Here is a 23,304-nt window from a genome sequence, read left to right as displayed (position 1 = left end):
TAATGGACATTAGGGTGGACAGAAAAGGGAAGAATGTGAGCAAGGTTGCCCTCAAATCAATGACTGCTCAGAGCTGGCGGCTGACAGCATGGTATGGCATTCAGCCGAAGACAAAAGATCCTGATCCATAGATTGTTCGGTAGCAGCTCCTGCCACCAGCGATCGGCCGGTTGATCAGCCGCCTGCAGTGCACCTCGGTGTCACAGAAGACGACCGAGGGCGGTTACCGCGAGGTGGTGCTGTAGATGAGACACGCCGTGGCGAAGAAGGAGAGGAACTGGGTTTCTTATTAGACTTCTTGGAAACAGGACGTTGAGATGAAGGAGGAACAATGGTTGTGAAGTCAGGGTACGCAAAAAATCTTCACGAGTAGGCTCTTTTTTGGAAGTCTGATTTTGGGGCTTGGGATTTAGCAGAACCTGATGAAGGGTGAGCCATAGAGTGAGCAGGTGAGTGGGGAGGTTGAACAGGTGATCTTTGCGCTGGCCAATCTGACGATCGTGGCACTAAAGGTGTGATCACAAGTCTGTATGGCTACCTCCTTTGTAGGCCGAGGAGAGGCAAGGACAGTGATGTATTTACCTGCATGAGGCACAGTGGACTTTCGACTGGCGAATAACTTTCAAGCAGCAAAGGTCGACACCATTTAATTCACTCTGATTTCCTGAATGAGCCGTTCGTCTTTAAAAATGGGGCAATCTCTAGAGGAAGCAGCGTGGTCATCCATACAGTTGATGCAACGAAGGGATGGAGGTGGACGGGCACCCTCATGGGCATCCTTGCCCCTCATGGGCATCCTTGCCGCACGTAACGCATTTGGCCGGATTGGAACATGACTGGCTGGTATGATTGAACTGCTGACACCGATAGCAACGCGTAGGGTTTGGGATGTAAGGGCGAACGGAAATTAACTCGTAGCCCGCTTTTATGTTCGACGGAAGTTGAACTCTGTCAAATGTCAAGAAGACAGTACGGGTTGGAACCAAATTCTTGTAAACCCTTTTCATGACTCGATTAACAGCCGTTATGCCCTGATCAGACAGGTAGTTTTGAATTTCCTCATTGGACAATCCGTCGAGGGAGTGTGTATAAACGACTCCATGTGATGAATTTAAAGTGTGGTGCGCTTCCACACGGACAGGGAAGCTGTGTAGCAGTGAAGTATGCAGCAATTTTTGTGCCTGGAGGGCACTGACTGTTTCTAACAACAAGGTGCCATTTTGTAATCGGGAGCAAGACTTTGCAGGACCTGCTATTGTGTCGACACCTTTCTGAATAATGAAAGGGTTGACTGTGGAAAAGTCTTGACCTTTGTCTGACCGAGAAACAACAAGGAACTGTAGCACTGATGGAAGAATTGTCCGTGGCTGAGACTCATTTAACTTTCGCTTGTGAGCAGACACAGTAGATGATAAAACCATTGCCGAAGTATCCCCCATGATTACCGGCATCTCTGATGGCGTGCTTCTTCCTTGTGGGGGGGCCTCTCTGAGGGCACTCCCGCCTTAGGTGATTGTTCACACCTCAGGTTACACCTCCTGAGGAACGGACGGAGGGACCAATCGGCACTTTCTGAAGGTATCAGCTCGGGTAATCACACCTCCCTGGGTCTGGCCGTTACCGGGGGTAAGTATGTGTCCTCCCTGTCTAACCGGGGCGGGGAATTAAGCGTTACCCCATCACCGGCTACTCATGGGATTGCCTGGGTCAGCCTTCAGACACGCACAGGGAGGAAAAAAGAGAAAGGGGGAACAAAGAAGTGGAAAGGAAAGAGGAGAAGAGAGGTCTCAAACACCGCAGCGGAGAAAATTGTAAAGAGAAGAGGTAAGGAAAAGAGAAGGACAAAGGAAGGACACAGAGAAAGCGAAGAAGGGAGATTGTTTTACAGTTTTGAGCATCCGTCTCCGGACGTAGGCGCTAAACATACTCCCAGAGGGGGAGAAAGGGAAGGGAAGAGGCAGAGGCGGAGGTGAAGGGGGGGGGGGGGGGGGAGATGGGGAAGGATGTGGAAAAGGAAGGTATGCAGCCCGGAAAGGAAGGAGGGCCACACTAGCTCGGGGTCCCGTGCTCGCTACGCATGTATCCACAAAAGAGTTGTGGACCCCCTGGGGGAGGGGGGGGGGGGGGGGGGCGGGGGGTCACTGCACTGGTGTGTGTGGTGGAAGTTACAATGTCAGAGAACTGGTTAAAGCTGTTTCACATTTTATGGCTGCACTAAAAGTCCAGGGCAACTATGCAGACAAACTAAAGACTGCCCTTGTGTGTAACAGGCGCACTCTTCCAAGTAAGATATACATATTGGTGCATTCCACAAGCACCTCACAGTGATGAATCCTTTCAGTGGACAAGAAATCTATGCATCAGAGGGAATTCCCAATCCTGTGGCACGTGAAAAGGACTGTTTCACCTTTCTAATAGAAAGGAACTACACAACACTTAGATGGTCTGTTTCACAACACATGGCAGCCCTTTGCATTGTGCCAATGTAGGTATTGAGTGGGTATCATTTGCTGACACATCCACCACTTTGTTGCTCCTAATTTCCGTGTGGACTGCTATGCATAAACTTCGTAAAGAGAAGGTATTTCTAGAAACAAGATAGCGGATGTCGAAAAGCACACAATTAGACCTGTATTCCTGTGGATTTATTTAAGGGTTCCTCAGTATTTTGTGTGAACACTGAGCAAACAGCTGAACACAGTCACGTGTTCACCTAAAGGCTAAGAACCAGCTATGGCAATCCTGAAATTGTCAACACATTTGGCAGAGAACGGCCTCTTGGATTGTAGGTCCTGCATGACAAAAGTGTGCTGTAATTAGCATATTTTTGTTGAATGTTTATACTGACATTTAATAAAATGTCACATGCTGAATTAGTAATCAATTTCAAAATGACAGTACACCTACGAACTTAATATTAGCAATGTTCCTCCAAATTATCAGCTCATTCAGTTCAGTTGTGTATCTGGCTGTACACTAGCAACACTGTCCCTCATCTGTACCATCTGTCAACCACAAAGTTAATTTATTCATGTTACAACACCCCATCAAGTTCAAAGCCATTAGAGATGTAGTATTAAAACAGATTGTCCAAGATGGGGGAGCTCAGTAATGTCTCAGAGAAACAATTCACATTTGCCTGCTGTAACTACAGAAAAACTACAGGAAACTCAAGCGAGAATGATGAGTCAATTTGAAAGCTGCTGCTGTTCCTGCATGGACTCTTGTAACTGCGCGGTGTTCTGCATTGCATGTTGGGTGATGGTGACCAGTTAGGTTTATTCCTCTTCACTCTTCTTCACAGCTGAACCTAATTAGAGGGAACAGATGAGAAACTGATACCAAGTTAGTTTAGCAAGATTCATACTTCTGCACCTAAATCACCTGACTTGACTATTCAGTGTATCTGTGACACACACACACAGCTTTTGATCGGCGTACTTGTTACTGAGCCTTGTATTCTCTTTTAACACTTCCCTGATGTACAGGCATAAGTGCAGAGTGATATTGGGACCTCGTCTGCAGGGTTTGGGCTACTGTACTCACTTAGTTGCAGAAAACACATCTTGCTATTAGATACGTTTCAGTGTCCCATACTTTCATGAAGAGGTATTTAGGTATGCCACTTGCTCAAATGAGGTGGGAAAAATTGCGGTAAACTGCTGCAATACACAATGAGGGAGATATCTTACTGGCTTCAGCCTTCACAGATAATTTTTAGTTGTAAAAATAATTTATACGTGTGAAATAATCAAGATACACTTTATTCAGTTTTACACTAGACTGCATCTTTCATAACAAAGATTAATCACTTCTCAGGTCAATAGAACACAGGTATTTACTGGGATAATCCTTTCGGTGATTTTTGTATACATGTGGGGCCTTGCATTAATGCATTTGCAGAAGGTAGTCCAATCTGCTTCAAATGCTTGCTGAAATGACGTTATGTTAAGGCATCTGAAACTTACCATAAGACCAAAATGCTGAGAACTTCTCTCACTAGAAATACTACTGCTTCACTAATACACATTCCTCCACACAGCTATGCATAAGATGAAATAATATTTGATCAGAAATTACAGGTGCTTAAAAAATCAGTACACAGCTCAGATAAAGTATGATCCATTTTTGCATTTGTTTTGACACTCCAAATAGTATTTGCTGTATCAGAAGTTAGCAGATGCCAAGTAATCCCTCCCCCACCTAGAGTTGGTGTGGGAGGGGGGGTGGGAGCATCTGCAAACTTATGGACAGATAGAACAAGTATAATGCATGCAATAGCCAACTGACAATTCATATGAGCATTTATGAAATTACTTTTGCAAAAAGAGTACAAAAATACTCTTATTAATGACTTATTCTCATATTATAAAGTTTGTTTAGAAAGTAACCTCACTTTTTTTACGTGTCAATGGAGCATCCACACAGGTGCTATTGACAGCATTGTTTTCATCAAACAATCCTACATAACATTGTTGATATCTCGTATAGTTTCTGAGCTATTGTTACTGGATTCAACATTGGAATAGTTTAATTTTGTGTAAATATGGAAAAATGTTGAGAGATACATCTTAAGTTTTCAGGTAAGATTACAGAAGTGATACCTTAAGTTGAACCTATTATTATGAATGGCCTTCCCCATTCCAACTGAAAGTGATCCTTGAACAGGAAGGTCTCTTACCTCAATTGTTTGTGTTCAAATTCAGAGAAATCATGGATATTGTGCACAGAAAGCACCAGCTGTCAGAAAAGATGCAGAAGAAGTTGGAATATTAACTGGTATAAATGTGTGGTTTCGAGTGACAGTTGAACATATGAGTACATCGAGTTGCTAGGAAGTTTGCTCCTCATTTGAAAACTTAAGGCGTTAAGCATACAGAAGCACTGAATGTTTACAAAGAACTACTTCAGAAAGCTGAGGATTATATTCATGCAAAAATAATGTTTCTAAAGACAGAACATCAAGAGAAAGTCAAGTCATGAGTGTGCCGGCAAACATCCCTACATCTTAAAAAAATGTGACTAATTTCAATGAGATAGCAATGGAACTGAAACTCTAAATTTTTGCTCCAAGGACATCAAAGAGCAAACTATTACACAATTACCACACAAGTGACTTGCAAGAGAAAGTTTACAGAACTATCAGAATTGTTACAACATAACTCTTTGCCCCCTCACCTTGTGAATATGCCTGACTTATCCATTTTGTCAGTTTCTGTGTTTTGTGTCTGTGACTTAACCAGTGGCCACCCAACTCACCCCCAATCTCATTTCATATGGTATCCTAGGCCAGAATTAAAATCTGTGCTCAAAGGGCACAATTTAGATACTACTGATGACAGCAAGAAGAATTTTTAATGGGCAAAGAAGGAGCTTTTCAGGACTGCATGGCACATGGAAATACTTCTGGAGCAGAATAGTGAATGTACAAGAGCACTTTGAAGGATACAGTGACTTACAAGGGAACCTACCCATCGCACCCCCTCAGATTTAGTTATAAGTTGGCACAGTGGACAGGCCTTGAAAAACTGAACACAGATCAATCGAGAAAATAGGAAGAAGTTGTGTGAACTATAGAAAAAATAAGCAAAATATACAAACTGAGTAGTCCATGCACAGGATATGCAACATCAAGGCTGATACGAGCTCAGGAGCGCAGTGGTCCTGTGGTTAGTGTGAGCAGCTGCGGAGCAAGAGGTCACTGGTTCAAGTCTTCCCTCGAGTGTGTCGGCACAGTAACTCAGCGTGTTCGGTCAGAGGGTTAGCTGCCCTCTGTAATAAAAAAATAAAAGAACTGAGTTAATGGAACAACGACGAACTGAAATGGGTGTCTTGCGACATCCGCCCCGAGCAGATATAACGAATGAAAACGAACAAAATGAGAAAAAACAGTGAAAAGTTTAATTTTTTATTTTCAGACAATTATTATCTGTCCGTCCGTCTGCTATATTTGCCGGATTCATATTGCCCACAGAATACATCTCTCATATTTAATGCACTCTCGTCCAAAGTAACGAACAGTCAACTGCCAGCCAGGGAGCCTCGTTAGCAGGAATACTCTCTCTTCCGTGCGTTGTAGTCAACTGACATCGTGCGTTTCGATGTTTGTTTAGGTGTAGCATCCCCATACTACGGCGCAGTTACCTCGCATCGGATGGACAGATAATAATTCTCTGAAAATAAAAAATTAACATTTTCACTCGAGGGAGACTTGAACCAAAGACCTTTCATTCCGCAGCTGCTCATGCTAACTATGGGACCCCAGCGCTCCTGAGCTCAGACTATCCTTGATGTTGCCTATCTTGCGCATAAACTACTCAGTTCGTATATTTTGCTTATTTTTTTCATAGTTCCACACAACTTCTTCCTGTTTTCTCAATTGATCTGTGTTCAGTTTTTCAAGGCCTATCCACTGTGCCAACTTATAACTACATCTGAGGGGGGTGTGATGGGGAGGTTCCCTTGTTAGAATCTAAGTTGGATAAAATTAGTATTTTACACTACTTTAGTCATCTTTCAAACACACTTTGTATGCCTACATTATTACAAAATTTTGAATGTAATGTTTTGAAGATTTTCTCAGAATGTTTCAGTCCATTATCTTCACATTAGAATTAAAATCAAAATGGAACAATGTTACTGCCACAATTTAAGATTACAAGTCAGTAGCAGGCTCTCTGAAGTTGACACTTCCACAGAAGAATATCTAGTTTAATAATTCCATGTCTTTCAATACAGCAAACAATCAATAGAAAACAGCCAAAAAATTTCAGTTTTTATTTTACTTTTGACTTAACACATCTAATATTTTAAGGATTGAATACAATTCTCACCTCTCTGTCTTTGTCATTCAATCTTGTTATTTCCAATAGTGCAGACATTTTTCTCAGTTTATTTTGCTTTCTTTTAATTTTTTTGTCAATATATTTCAGTTCACTGTTAGGAACTGCACCGTCTGTTTTCATCTGCAACAATGTTTTTCCTCCAGTGAATTATGATAGTTTATATTGTTTTAAATTATTTAGTGGTAACGGAATAGATATGAAATATCCAACATTCTCAATAGTAACAACATGTATGTATCCAAAAATTATACCAGTAAACAGGAAACCTACAAACATTCTGGTAGGCACAGTATGTTGCATTTTTTGTGGATGTTCTGTATCACCAATAATCTACCAAAGGTTTCAGTAACTGTAATTATGATATAATCATGCACTGCCCCTGTAAAACTACTCAACAAAGACTTATGTCAAAATTAACGAAAAATAAATGAATTCATTTGGGAAAATAAGAATAAAACTGCAAAAAATCAACTTGGAACGACTGTCTCAATTATTCTATTGTTGTTTACTATCTTTCTGTACTGAATACATTTCATTTTTTTTTTCAATATTAAATTTTTTTGAACCATTCCTCAACAAAACCATCACAGTTTTGTTAATATCCAACATTAATAATGAATTTTGGACACTCATTGGTTAAATTCCAAGAACTGCAAATAAAATCACAATGTAGAAAACATTAATATTACATTCTAGAACTTATTTGTAGCTTACTGAGATTCATGACAAACTAGCCAATACATTGCAGGATGGTCAACTGGGGTTTGACTTCAATCTTGGGGTTTGACTTCAATCTATGATGTCATAATATTGTGATATGTGATGTCACATACGGGCACTGTATTAAAATTGGCATTTATGAGAAGAGAGAACTTTGTAACAGGTGTTCTGCTTTGTGTGGGACATTTGTGGCAAGTATCACTGTCAAAAAGTTTTTGGAAGTGTTACTTGAGAAATGTCATAAGTGTCGGTTTTGTGATGTATTCGACAGTGAAAAAGAACAGCCACATGCTGATGGAGGAGAACTGTAACACGAGCAGCACAATAATTTTCCTTCAGGAACACTATGTATTGGCAGACTATATAAGCTGTAACAAATACAAAAACTCTTTCCTGTAGCAGTGATGATGCTAGCCTGTGCTGCCAGGAGAACAATTTGATTCAGCATTTAATTCAGGCTAAAAATCTAAGCAGGTAATTTTATTTGACTTACATTTATTGTCACTCATCTGTTTAGTTTTGAGCCCATGAGATGTGTGTCCATGATAATTCAGATACTGATTAGTTTCGAAGGGCAGTGCTAGAAGTTTTAAATTTTATGTATTTTCTGATGATCATGGTTTTATTTTGACACTAGTGTTTTTTTAACTTGTTTTAGTTTTGGTGGTGTTTGGTGCAAGAAAATGGATACTGGTTGGTGGAAGGTGGAAAGACATCAGTTCTTATGAGGATGAGGGTGGGGGTAAGTAACAGTTCCTGTTAGGAGGGGAGAATGGAGATCAGGTGGTTATTTTGTTTGATTGCATTAGTTATTTGTGTATGGTTTGTCCACTGAATGGGAATTTTTTTCATTAGTCTAAATTTTGCTGTACTTTTTGTAGCCAAGTATATGGTTCAGGTCTGTTTTTTCAGCTTTTGGATCATGTGAGATGCTTGAGTTAGATACAGAGTACTGACGTGGACCAGGAAAATGCCCAGTGGGCACGACATGTATAAATGTTCGTTTGCCTGTGGGTTTGTCCAAAGCTTATTTTAAATACCTGAAATTTGGGCAGTTATAAACAAAGTACTTTTTAAAATTTTGGCTTCTAGAATGTATAACTTAGTCTGAAGCTCATGGTCTTGCAGCAGCGTTCTCACTTCCCGAGCATGGGGTCACGGGTTCGATTCCTGGCGGGGTCAGGGATTTTTCACCTGCTTCGAGATGACTGGGTGGTGATGTGTCGTCATCATCATCATTCATCCCCATTATGGTTGGAGGAAGGCAATGGCAAACCACCTCCTCTAGGACCTTGCCTAGTACTGCGGTGCGGGTCTCCCGCATCATTCCCCTATGCTCCGTCAAGGAGTATGGGACTTCATCAGCATCACGTATAACTTACCAATTAAAATACGGAATGAGATGATACTCTGGATGTTAAAAGTTAGTAATGTTTTCACTTAAACCTATGTATATCATTCATTGCCTTTATTACTAAGAATAAACAACTGGAATGTGTTTCTTGATGATAAATTTATTCTTAATTGTAAAACTGTTGTCAGAAAAAAAAGCTTGATTGTCAGATGTAACAACATACGAACAGATTATAGTTTCCTGTTCTGCTCCTTTCTTTATCTGCTTTTGTAAGACTGCACTGCTGTGAAGACAAAATGAGAACACTAATATGGATTTAATAACAAAGATTCAATGCCCACCTTGCAGCTAATCATCTTGACAGTGCAGTATATGGTAGTAACCTGAAGCCTATTGAGATGCTTGATGCAATAAGCTTTGTTTGTGGCACACCAAAGAACACTGGACTCAATGTTATTCAGGTTAGAGAGAACTGGGCTGATTATAGGAACAAACAAGGAATTTGACCCAGACAAATTTGTGTGTGGAAAAAGCACATACTCGTTCTCAGGAAGATAAAAATCAGTATGCAAAACCTTTATTGTGATGGCAAGATTTAAGAGGAACTTGTGAATTGGCAGAAGTTGCCATAAAAATTCAGGGCACACCAGTTACACCTGCTGCTACTGCTTCTGTGTGCTCGTTCAGCAATTCTGGGTGGATCCAAAGAGAGGGAAAAAAATAGACTATATCAGAGAGGGCTGCAAAACTAAAACCAACCTAGCTCTCCTACAACTGGAAGTTGATGGCTGGAGCAGGAACATGACATCAGCTTGTTAATTCCACAGAATAAAAGCCATTCTGAACAGTCCAAGCAAAGACAAAATGGAAAGGAATCTAGTGATAAGTGAGGAATCAGATTCAGGAGAATCTGAAGCAGAGTCAGAACTTCTTGCAGTAATAGAGTACAAGTAAAAATACTACCTACAGGCTAGCTTCTTAATATAAACTACACTTTATTTCAAAAATAACTTTTAAATCTGAGTTCTGTTTTCTTTTAATTATGCACTACTCCAACAACTGACCGCATAGACGTAAAAAGTTATGTTTACAGTCCAATTTATTTTTCCTTATAACTTTTCCCTAATTCTCAAGCAGCTTTCTCAACTTGGTTACGCAACCACTAAAGAATCAGTATTGCAAAACACCTTTTCCAATACAAAATATTACCTTAAAGTTTTTTTTTATATGTGCCACTTCTCAATGTTTAAAATGCATAAATGCCTGGACATTACCCACACATTTGCCCCTACTTATAAATGCCCAGGCATTTTACACCACTTGTGCTTGTGGCCAGATCGTCCTACGATTGGAAAACAACAGACAATGGATGTTGTAGGAATTAGTGTGTTGTACTTGTATTGAGAAGACAACAATCTACAGGATTTTATGTGATGAGCTACACATACGTAAAGTTGCTGCACAGTGGGTGCTTCACGCACTAAGTGAAGTGGTAAAGTGGACACATTACGAAACTTGTTATGTGCACCTAGTGTGATACGAGGAGGAGGACGACAATATGCCAGTGAGAATTGTCGCCACAGATGAATTTTACACCAGGGCCTATGAGCCAGAACAAAAAGTGCCATCCGGTTTCACCTTGCAGGAAGAAATTTCATTGCACTCTGTCTCGTGTCAAGTTATGGTCGTCATAGCCTATGACATTAGAGAAGTGATTTTGTGCCATTTCATACCACATGGACAAACTGTTAATGCGATGTACTACTGTCGTACTTTTCTACGACGACACCTATTACGGGCTATTTAGGAGAAACATTCTAAACATCTACATGAAATTAATTCTTCAGGACAAAGCGAAAGCTCACACTGCAGCATGTGTGCGGAATCAGTTCGCACAATGGATATGGGAAGTACTAGAGCATTCACCATATTTTCCAGACCTAACGATTATGACCGTATACAAAAACTTAAACACCCATTGCATGGAACACATTTTCCAACATGTGAAGACATTACCACAGCAGTGACACGTGAGATCCAAAATTTCACTCGTGGTGAGGGCACGGAAATTTCGTGTCTTCCACAGTGATATCAGTGTGTGAGGGATTTGTTGGGAGACTATTTGAGGGCCTCTCTAAGATGTCACACGACCATGTTCCTGTATTGTACTACTGTGTATGGTTGCAATTACAGCAAAATATGTTTGAAGCAACAAAATTTGTTTTATCTTTTTCCTCATGCTATATCTTCGTGGCGGTACATGTAATGTTTACAAATGAACTAACCTTCCATTTGCACATTTCAGAATTTTTTAATTTGTTACCATTTTCGAGACAAAAAATAATTGTCATGACTTTTGCAATGACCCTTGAATGTCAATCGAAATTAATGATATCAGACTGATGTTCTTGCTCTTAAGGGTGTGTGGTTCTTTGTGGAATTTTTTTTGTGGTTGGTGTTTTCTTTTTAGTTCAGTTTGTAACCTGAAGATGATATCTATTAGTGTTATTTTTGGAGGATTGACAGCATGGGAGACCACTAATTTATTGTTTAATTTCATGACATTTATGGTTATTGTGGAAGAGAAGTGCAGGGCTATGTGCCTAATTTGTCTCTCATTAAAAACTCCAAGTTCCCAAGGGTGTGCAATTAGTTAGTTACTATTATTCTTAATGTATTGTTATAACAAAAGTGGTGAGTGTTTATTACAGTTGAATGAGTGACACAAATGTTACAATATTGTATTTAGAAGAGTTACTTTTTTCATTTTTCTAATGAAATCATGGGTCAAAGTGGACAGACAGTATCGATGATGATGATGGTGATGATGATGATTATTATTTGGGTTGAGGAGGCACTCGACATCATATTCATCAGTGCCATGACAAAAAGTCAGCATGCAGATCTCAAGGGTGGGGACAAAGGCCGTCCCCACATGAGGAGCAGTTTATAACGTATTAAAGTTTGCCGCTCTTCCTCACCAATTTAGGGATGAGGCCTGACAGTTCAAAAAATTTCACCACTCTTGTAACACTAGTATGAGTATCTGCAACGATAGTGGGCAGATCTCCAGCAAGGCTGAGGGCTGCCCTAATATCAGTATATAGGACACACACAGCCACAATATGCTGAACTGAAAGCAGCATGCCACTAACTTCACAGAGTGGTGCATCCTCACGTCGGAGGAGGAAGCCATGTGTGAAAGGGCTATGCCCGATGTGCAGTCTGGTAAGCAAAACCACCTTTTAGCGGCGAAGCTGACATTAAGTCCACCAAGCCTTTGTGGTTGATTTGAACAACCACAGTTTGTTGTCTGTCACCTGCAACCATTCAGTCTCCCCCTACCGCATCTGTCAGAAAATGAGATGATGGTGTGCAACGGGATGGGACACTGATGGACAGCACTATCCCAACAATCTTCCTTGGCAGCTTTGTCGGCCATATCATTCCCCTGTATCCCAATGTGGCCAGGTACTCAGCAAAAGATCACCTCCTTGCCATGGTGTTGGAGAAGCTGTAAGGGATCATGGATGAGCTGAATCAGTGGGTCTATCGGGTACATTTGCTGGAGTGCTTGCAGTGCACTAAGTGAGTCAGAACAGGCAAGAAAACTCATACAGTGATGTCTGTGAACCCTTTCCAGTGCCATCAGAATACCATATAACTTTGCATCATAATCCGTGAATTGTTCTGGAAGATGCACTTTACAAACGCTATCAGGAAAAACAGTAGTACAACAAGGGCATTCTCCTGCTGGGATCCATCTGTATAAATAACGATAAAAAACTATGGTAAGTACTTAAAATAGACAAAAACATAGTTGTAAAAACAAATTCTGGAGTACAAGTTTCCTTGTATTGTGTCAAGCTTAAAAGCATTTTGGGCCTCTGAAGATGCCAAGGTATGTTCCATCCCTGGGTGAGTATTTTCATGTCCGAGAGATCCAGATCCTTGAGACAGTCTGCAGCACGTATACCAAACGGCTTGGTTGCTTAGGGCTGATTACTGAACAGTCATTCAAAGGTGGGTTGAACCACTGAACTAGATGCCAATGACTGAGGTGACATCTACATCTACATTTATACTCCACAAGCCACCCACCGGTGTGTGGCAGAGGGCACTTTACACGCCACTGTCATTACCTCCCTTTCCTGTTCTAGTCGCGTATGGTTCGCAGGAAGAACGACTGTCGGAAAGCCACCGTGTGCGCTCGAATCTCCCCAATTTTACATTCGTGATCTCCTCGGGAGGTATAAGTATGGGGAAGCAATACATTTGATACCTCATCCAGAAACGCACCCTCTCGAAACCTGGACAGCAAGCTACACCGCGATGCAGAGCGTCTCTCTTGCAGAGTCTGCCATCTCTGTAACGCTATCACGCTTACCAAATAACCCTGTGACGAAACGCGTCGCTCTTCTTTGGATCTTCCCTATCTCCTCTGTCAACCCAACCTGGTATGGATACCACACTGATGAGCAATACTCAAGTATAGGTTGAACAAATGTTTTGTAAGCCACCTCCTTTGTTGATGGACTACATTTTTAATTTTATATGATCATTCCACTTCAAATCGTTCCGCACGCATACTCCCAGATATTTTACAGAAGTAACTGCTACCAGTGTTTGTTCCGCTTCCATATAATCATACAATAAAGGATCCTTATTTCTATGTATTCGCAATACATTACATTTGTCTATGTTAAGGGAGTTGCCACTCCCTGCACCAAGTGCCTATCCGCTGCAGATCTTCCTGCATTTTGCTGCAATTTTCTAATGCTGCAACTTCTCTGTACACTACAGCATCATCTGCGAAAAGCCGCATGGAACTTCCGACACTATCTACTAGGTCATTTATATATATTGTGAAAAGCAATGGTCCCATAACACTCCCCTGTGGCACGCCAGAGGTTACTTTAACGTCTGTAGACGTCTCTCCATTGAGAACAACATGCTGTGTTCTGTTTGCTAAAAACTCTTCAATCCAGCCACACAGCTGGTCTGATATTCCATAGGCTCTTACTTTGTTTATCAGGCAACTGTGCGGAACTGTATCAAACGCCTTCCGGAAGTCAAGGAAAATAGCATCTACCTGGGAGCCTGTATCTAATATTTTCTGGGTCTCATGAACAGATAAAGAGAGTTGGGTCTCACACAATCGCTGTTTCCAGAATCCATGTTCATTCCTACAGAGTAGATTCTGGGTTTCCAGAAATGACATGATACGTGAACAAAAAACATGTTCTAAAATTCTACAACAGATCTATGTCAGAGATATAGGCCTATAGTTTTGCACATCTGCTCGACGACCCTTCTTGAAAACTGGGACTACCCGTGCTCTTTTCCAATCATTTGGAACCTTCCGTTCCTCTAGAGACTTGCGGTACATGGCTGTTAGAAGGGGGGCAAGTTCTTTCGCGTACTCTGTGTAGAATCGAATTGGTACCCCATCAGGTCCAGTAGACTTTCCTCTGTTGAGTGATTTCAGTTGCTTTTCTATTCCTTGGACACTTATTTCGATGTCAGCCATTTTTCCATATGTGCAAGGATTTAGAGAAGGAACTGCAGTGTGGTCTTCCTCTGTGAAACAGCTTTGGAAAAAGGTGTTCAGTATTTCAGCTTTATGTGCGTCATCCTCTGTGACGCTGAGATTTTCAGTGCCTATCAAGAAAAAAGGATACACACCAAATCCAGAGTGGTTGTTCCCCAGCCTCTGCACACAGACTCTGAACTGGGCTGGTCAGAAAGGCTCCAGATGATATCTGAATGCCCTCATGGTGGAGAGCATCTAACATCCAGAGGTAGGAAGGACAGACCGATCCGTAGACCATGCCGCCACAATTTAAGTGAGATCGAACAAATCCCCTATAAAACTGCAGGAGGCAGAACTTGTCAGCTTCTCATGGTTTTCTGCCATGGCATTTCAAAATACTCAATGACTGGAAGCCCTTTGTTCCTAGGTCTTTCAGGTGTGCGAGCCATGTTAATTTTGAGTAAAATAATAAACCCAAAAAATGCACAGCATCTGGAAAAGGTAAAATATTGTCCCCCATTGTGAGCACTGGCTGGTTAAAACCCCGACAAGCACGGTTAAAACTGACAACTGTAGTCTTCTCTGGTGACAACCGAAAACCAGATGTCTGGGCCCAGGTTTCCAGCCTCTTAATGGTCAGCTGTAGCTGCCTCGTCGTCATTGTAAGATCAGAAGAGAGTAGAAGATTGCAAAGTCAACCACAAACAGAGCATTTAACAGGGCCCTGACTGCGCGGGAAATGCCACTGATAGCGATGGCAAACAATGTAACACTGAGGACACTGCCCTGGAGCACACCATTCTCCTGAACATAGCAATCAGACATGGCATTGCCAATATGATAACGAAAATGCTGGTCCTCAAGAAATGATTGATTCAGAAGCAGGAGACTTCCATCTAGTCCCCATTCATGAAGTTGGCGAAGGATGTTGTACCCCCAAATAGTGTCATATGCTTTACGAGGTCAAAAAACACACAAACTAAATGGTTTCGGTGTAAGAAGCACTCCTGTATCGCCGTCTCCAGTAGAATTAAGTTGTCAAAGGAGGAACAGTAGCACCCGTAATGGCATTGGGAGCAACGCAGGTGACCTCGGGACTCGAGCAGCCAGACGAGACGGCGGTTGACCATGTGTTCAAGAGTCTTACCCATACAACTGGTAAGGGCGGCACTCCAAAAACTGTTAGGGGCGCTACAGTCTTTGCCAGGTTTCCAGAATGGAATTAATATTGCCTCCTTTCAAGTCATGGGGTATTGTACTTCAAACCAGATCTGACAAACAAGAGACGAACTGTCCTTTCGCTTCAGGGCACAGATGATGAAGCATGGCATAATGGATCTCATCAGGTCCTGGAGCAGTATCTCTGGCTGCAGACAGAGCTGATTCCAGTTCTCACATGGAGAATGGAAGGTTGTAGACATCCTCATAATGCGAGAAGAAATTGAGCTACCTCTTCTCTGCAGTCCTGTGGAATACCTGGATGTGGGAGCTTGTCTGGATGATGTAGTAGTAACAATAAAGAAATATTCTGCTAAAATGTGACCCCATTATTTGACAAGGCCGTAAGGGAACACATACTACCCTTGCCTGAAATCAGTCTTACTGATTCCCAAACTTGCACGGTGTAAATGGACCAATTAATGGAAGTCGTGAATTCCCTTCAGGAAGCCCTCTTCCGTTCTTTGGTCACATGCCCTGCATGTGCTCTCACAGACCTGAAGGCAGGAAGATTGTCTGTAGTTGGAGAGTGAGCTCCACAAAGCTGTCTGTCTGGCCCATATTGCCAATCAACAGTCATCATTCCGCCAAGGTAAAGACTGGATGTAGTTACTAGACCTGGGGATGGACTCTGCGGCAGCCCTTTGGATCTTGCGGGTGATATGGGCTGCCGCCTCCTGTGCACAATCTTTTCATTCAAAAATAGCCTATCAACTGTACTGTAACCAGTTTGCCCTTTGTACCATTCACCTGTGTAGTCTCCTGTTAGTCACTGTCCTAATGGGCAGATGGACTCACACTGGGAAGATGTCAGTAGAATGTAAATCTGGAACCACTTCCCGCTGAACTAGATGTGCAATAGCTGGGGGGAGAAAATAATAAAAAAGGTCAATGGCCGAAAAAGACCCTGTAACTGTGGAAAAGTGAGTTATCTGACCTGTGTTCAAAAGGCAGATATTCTCAGAGCGGACGAGTTGCTCGATCATTAAACCCCTGGAGCAACAGACAGTATCAAATACTTGGTTTTCCCCTGTGAGAAATAACATACAAAGGCTTTGGGAACTTTCATAGCCGGTCGACATGGCCGAGCGGTTCTAGGTGCTTCAGTCCGGAACAATGCTGCTGCTAAGGTCCCAGGTCCAAATACTGCTTCGGGTATGGATGTGTGTTATGTCCTTAGGTTCATTAGGTTTAAGTAGTTCTAAGTCTAGGGGACTGATGACCTCAGTCCCATAGTGCTTGGAGGCATCTGATTTGAACTTTTATATTTTTAGTTTGCACCTCTATGAGTTACGCCACTACACTAACAAAAACACAGACTGTACAATTCTGATGCGTAGCATTCATGTCTACTCCCACCAAGTACCACACAGCTTACCATCGGTGAGGTGGCTTGTGTGGCTCAGCGATTCAGATAGCCGTACCAGAGTTGCAACCACAACAGAAGAGTATCGGTTGAGAGACCAGACAAACATGTGGCTCTGGAACAGAGGCCGCGGTCTTTTCAGTAGCTGCATCGACAACAGTCTGGATCATTGACAGATCTCTAACATTAACAACAACAGCTTTGTTGTGCTGGTACTCCAGACTGCTGAAACAAGGGGAAACTAAAGCCGTAATTTTCCCTAAGAGCATGCAGCTCTCCTGCACAGTTAAATGATGGAATCCTCTTGGGTAAAATATTCTTGTGGTAAAATAGTCCCTCATTTGGATCTCTGGGCGGGGTCCAGTCAGGGGGATGTTGGCATCAGGAGAAACGAAACTAGTTTTCTATGGATCGGCGTGTGGAATGTTACATATCTTAATCGAGTAGGTAGGTTAGAAAATTTAAAGATGGAAATTGCTAGGTTGAAGTTAGATATAGCAGGAATTAGTGAAGTTCTGTGGCAGCAGGAACAGGATTTCTGGTCAGCTGAATACAAGATTATAAATACAAAATCAAATAGGTGTAATGTAAGAGTAAATTTAATAATGTACAAGAAAATAGGAATGCAGGTAAGCTTCTATGAAGGCATACTGAATGTGTTATCAAAGACAGACAAAGCCCACTTCCACCACAGCATTACAAATTTATCTGCCAACTAGCTATGCAGATGAACAGATTAGAGAAATTTTTGATGGAATAGCAGACACTATTCAGATAGTTAAGGAAGATAAAAATTTAATTGTGAGTTGGGATTGAAATTTGATAGTAGCAAAGGATGAGAACGGATAGTAGTACTGAATATGGACTGGGGGGAAAGGAACGAAACAGGAAGCCATCTCCTAGAATTTTGCAAAGATTGATTATATAATGGTAAGGCAGACATCAAGCAGTAAAGGAAACAAAAGAAAAATCCGGAGTAGGTATTAAAATCCATGGAGAAGAAATAAGAACTTTGAAGTTTGCCGATGACATTGTAATTCTGTCAGAGACAGCAAAGGACTTGGAAGAGCAGTTGAACGGAATGGACAGTGTTTTGAAAGGAGGATATAAGATGAACATCAACAAAAGCATAACGAGGATAATGGAATGTAGTGTAATTAAGTTGGGTGATGCTGAGGGTATTAGATTAGGAAATGAGACACAAAGTAGTAAAGGAGTTTTGCTATTTGGGAAGCAAAATAACTGATGATGGTTGAAGTAGAGAAGATATAAAATGTAGACGGGCAATGGCAAGCAAAGCGTTTCTGAAGAAGAGAAATTTGTTAACATCAAGTATAGATTTAAGTGTCAGGAAGTCGTTTCTGAAAGTATTTGTATGGAGTGTAGCAATGTATGGAAGTGAAACACTGACGATAAATAGTTTGGACAAGAAGAGAATAGAAGCTTTTGAAATGTGGTGCTACAGAAGAATGCTGAAGATTAGATGGGTAGATCACATAACTAATGAGGAGGTATTGAATAGAATTGGGGAGAAGAGGAGTTTGTGGCACAACTTGACAAGAAGAAGTGACCGGTTGGTAGGACGTGTTCTGAGGCAACAAGGGATCACAAATTTAGCATTGGCGGGCAGTGTGGAGGGTAAAAATCGTAGAGGGAGACCAAGACATGAATACAGTAAGCAGATTCAGAAGGATGTAGGTTGCAGTAAGTACTGGCAGATGATGAAGCTTGCACAGGATAGGGTAGCATGGAGAGCTGCATCAAACCAGTCTCAGGACTGAAGACTACTACAACAACAACAACAACAACAACAACAACAACAAGACAGATTTCAGAACCAGGTTTTAAATCTTAAGATATTTCCATGGGCAGATGTGAACAGACCAGAATTTCTTGGTTAGGCCTATGCACTGCAGATTAAAATTAAAGAAATTGTAAAAACGTAGGAAGAAATGGGATCTAAATATGTGGAAAGAGCAAGAGGTTGTTTAGAATTTCAAAGGGTGCATTAGGCAATGACTGACTAGAAGAGGGGAAAGGAATACAGTAGATGATAACCGTGTAGTTTTCAATGATGACACAGTGAAGGCAGGAAAGGATCTAATTAGATAAAAAGGTAAGACCCAGTACAAATCCTCCGATAACACGAGAAATATTGAGCTGAACTGATGAAAGAAAATATAAAATGCAGCTAAAAAAGCAGGCAGAAGAGAATACAAATAGTTAGAATGGCTAGAGGAAAAAAATGTAAGTTTTACGAGGGTGAGTCAAATGAAAACCTTAAATACTTTTTTAAATATTATTTATTGTGCAGAAGTGGTACAAAGCTGTATCACTTTTCAACATAATCTCCCCCATGCTCAGTGCAAGTCCTCCAGCACATACAAAGTGCATAAATTCCTTTGAAAAAAATTCTTTTGGTAGTCCGCGCAACCACTCATGCACCGTGTGGCGTACCTCTTCATCGGAACAGAACTTCTCTCCTCCCACTGTCTCTTTGAGTGGTCCAAACATATGGAAATAACTTGGGGCAAGGTCTGGTGAGTATGGTGGATGAGGAAGACACTCAAAATGAAGGTCTGTGATTGTTGCAACTATTGTACGGGCAATGTGGGGCCTTGCATTGTCATGTTGCAAAAGGACACCTGCTGACAGCAATCCACATAAATCTGATTTGATTGCAGGCTGCAGATGATTTTTTTAGGAGATCTGTGTATGCTGCATTGGTGACAGTGGTCCCTCTAGGCATGTAATGCTCCAAAATGACTCCTTTTTCATCCCAAATGAGAGTCAGAATAACATTCCCTGCTGATGGTTCTGTTTGAAACTTCTTTGGTTTTGGTGATGAAGAATGGCGCCATTCCTTGCTCAATCTCTTTGTTTCCACTTGGTGGAAGTGAACCCAGGTTTAGTCCCCAGTAACAATTCTTGCAAGGAAGCCATCACCTTCTCGTTCAAAGTGCCGAAGAAGTTTTTCACAAGCATCAACAAGTCGTTCTTTCAGTTCAGGAGTCAGCTGCCATCGCACCCATCTTGCAGACACTTTGTGAAACTGGAGCATATGATGCACAGTGTGGTGTGCTGACCCATGACTAATCTGTAAACATGCTGCAATTTCATTCAGTGTCACTCGCGGTTTTCCTTCATTATGGCTTCAACTGCTGCAATGTCCTGTGGAGTCACAACACATTGTGCCTGACCTGGACAAGGAGCATCTTCCACCGAAGTCACACCATTTGCGAATTTCCTACTCCATTCGTAGACTTGCTGCTGTGACAAACATGCATCACCATACTGAACCTTCATTCGTTGATGAATTTCAATAGGTTTTACACCTTCACTATGCAAAAACCGAATAACAGAACACTGTTCTTCCCTGGTGCAAGTTGCAATTGGGGCGGCCATTTTTATAATGATACTGTGACGGTATGTGTGCATCTGGTCTATGCTGCCACCTACAGGTCATTCTGCACGCTGTTTGTAGCATGCTTACCAACTTACACGATAATGGCACGAAATTTTGATTTGTTATTACAAATTTAAGGTTTTCATTTGACTCACCCTCGTAAAAGCAGATTTCACTATGGGGAAAGATACCGTCTGCACGAGGTGATTTATACAGAGGTTCTATACAAGGGAGATGAATTTGAATGCAACATTACAGAACTGGAAGAGCATGTAAATGATGATGATGATTTGGGAGACACGATACTGTGAGGAAAATTTGATAGAGCAGTGAAAGATCTAAGCTGAAACATGGCACCGGGAGTACACAACATTCTGTCAGAACTACTGATACTTTGGGAGACCCAGCCATGATAAATTCTTCCATATGGTGTGCAATGTGTATCAGACAGGAGAAGCAAAGCTTCTGACGACGTTCAAAAATTCTGAGCAAAGCAGGAGTAAAATATGGGGAGCAAAAGGTTATTTATAACTTGCACAAAAACCAGGTAGCAATTATAAGAATCAAGGGGCACGAAAGGGAAGGGGTCTAGTGTAGCAGGGGATACAACCCGTCGGCTTTGGACAATGACGTCACAAGTCGCCAGAGAGCAGTTTACCATTTTCGCTTTTGCTGTTATGTTTCAGTTTCGTTTTTTTACTGATTGCTTAATAAAGTGGATCTGTTTATTCTATCTCGTGAGATTTTTCTTTTTTTAAAGCCAAAAAACACTTATCAGCTACTGAAGGGAGCTACAACACTAAGAAGAATCGCTTCTCATTTGGCTACTTGTGACGTCATTGTCCAAAGCCGACGGGTTGTATCCCCTGCTACACTAGTCCCAAGGGAAGCACCAGTGGAGGAGACAGGGTTGTAGCCTATTCCTGATGTTATTCAATCTGTACATTTAACAAGCAGTAAAGGAAGCCACAGAAAAATTTGAGCAGGAACTGAAAAAAAAAAAAAAAACCTCTGACATTCGCCGATGATCTTGCAATTCTGTGGGGAGTAGCAAAGGACTTGGAAGAGCAGTTGAACAGAATAGACAGTGCCTTGAGAGGGGGATATAACATGACTGCAACAAAAACAAAACAAGGTTATGGCATGTTGTTGAACTAAATCAGATGATACTGAGATAGTTAGATTATTAAATGAGACACTTAAAGTAGTAGATGTGTGTGGTTACCTGAGCATCAAAACAACTGATGAGGGCTGAAGTAGGGAGCATAAAGAAGGTAGAATGTCAACGGCAAAAACAAGAATTTCTGAAAATAAGAATATCGATCAAGGTGTTAGGAAGTCTTTTCTGAAAATATTTGTATGGAGTGTAGCCATGCATGGAAATGAAACATTGACGACAAAAAGTTGAGACAAAAATAGAATCGAAGCTTTTGAAATGTGGTGCTATGTAAGAATGCTGAAGATTAGATGGATAGATTATGTGACAACTGATGAGGTACTGAAGATAATTGGGGAGAAGAATAACTTGTGGTACAACCTGACTAAAAGAAGGGACTGGTTGGCACGACACTTTCTGAGCCATCCAGGCAGCACAAACTTTGTATTGGAGGGAAGAGTAAGGGTGTGTGGAGGGTGGGACAAGGGTTATCATAGGGGGGAGAGAGAGGGGGGAGGGAGGGAGAGGGGAGGAGGGAGGGGTGTGTGTGTGTGTGTGTTTTATCACTTTCGCCATTACGCCCACTCATTATACAGATACAAATACAAATTGTTCCTCTGTCACGTGCAACTATGCTCAGTAAACTACATAGCAGAGTACTCTTCACAGTGTGTGACATTTTTAGGTTTCCTACACCATGGGCAATTTGCATCACGCGACCTGAAATTTGTTGTGTGCCTTCCTGTTGACAAACCGTACACACTACAGAGACAAAAGACAGGGGTCCGAATATTGTTTATATTTACTAGTAAACGTTTTTCGCTGCCCGACACAACGATATATGGCGACCAGGATGATGATAATAATTAACGTTGAAAGACCTCATTAAGCACTGTATTGCATGATGACTGCTGTCGTTTAACATTTCGAACGGACTGCACATCATAAAAATGCCTGATTACCTTATAAACTAATAATGATATTTACATACTTACAACTCAGTTGTTTTGCGTCAAAACACGTAAGAAACCCTGCCAAAACCTTGTAAAAGACGGTATCCACAACCAGCATGTTATAATTTCCTATAAACTCAGCTGCACACAAGTCGTAAAGTAAACTGTCCTCAGTCCTGAATGAATGCAAAGTAGTTACACATAAGACACTCTTCTTACACCAGAGATATTATGAATCAAACAATGTGACTGCACACGGCCGTAGACTGCAACAAAGTATCGCCAGATCGTGGACTTGTCCACCGATCCCGTATATGTTCACAAACAGGATCGTAGATCATTCTATTATTCATTCATTGTAGCAGAAGACGAGGAACTCAAATCCACGAACACAGAAACTTAGACTGCATGTGAGATTGTTTGGAAAAGGCTCAGTATCAATGGCGGACAAAAACTTGTAGTCGGATTTTTTTTTTTTTTTATCAACCATCAAACTCATCCATATATCTATGCTCCCGATCACATAGCCACCATTGAAGGATCTATTCTTCATTAATTCAATTTCACCAAAATACTGTGGAAATTAGAGGTGAATAACTGCACTGCTAATATAAATCGACTCAAATATTAATTGAATCTCAGAGCATAATTTGATTATTGGAGAAATATTAAGGATTCCTTTGGAATGATAAACTTAATTTCATTTCTGTGTTAAGAATTCGCTGCAGATCGGAACAGTAGCTATTTGCGCTA

The 23,304-nt window shown here is 41.4% G+C and overlaps 1 protein-coding gene across 4 annotated transcripts in view; it reads right to left on the bottom strand.

Moving 5' to 3' along the window:
• LOC126475136 (RNA exonuclease 5) overlaps positions 1 to 22,767 on the bottom strand; it is a 43,147-nt gene extending 20,380 nt beyond the window's left edge. The window contains exons 1-3 of one of the 4 annotated variants that reach the window (XM_050102735.1): positions 22,594 to 22,767; positions 6,834 to 6,965; positions 5,602 to 5,772 (exon numbers count right to left, since the gene is read on the bottom strand). In XM_050102735.1, coding sequence (XP_049958692.1) covers positions 5,602 to 5,631 — 30 coding nt within the window. In that variant the 5' untranslated portion in view covers positions 5,632 to 5,772; positions 6,834 to 6,965; positions 22,594 to 22,767. The remainder of the gene's footprint in view (positions 1 to 5,601; positions 5,773 to 6,833; positions 6,966 to 22,593) is intronic. The other 3 variants (XM_050102736.1, XM_050102733.1, XM_050102737.1) reach the window with 3 other exon arrangements.
• Between the last annotated feature and the right edge of the window lie 537 nt (positions 22,768 to 23,304).

The sequence above is a fragment of the Schistocerca serialis genome, chromosome 4, assembly GCF_023864345.2.
Source record: "Schistocerca serialis cubense isolate TAMUIC-IGC-003099 chromosome 4, iqSchSeri2.2, whole genome shotgun sequence".
Lineage (NCBI taxonomy): Eukaryota > Metazoa > Arthropoda > Insecta > Orthoptera > Acrididae > Schistocerca > Schistocerca serialis.
This window is presented reverse-complemented; position numbering and strand designations above follow the sequence as displayed.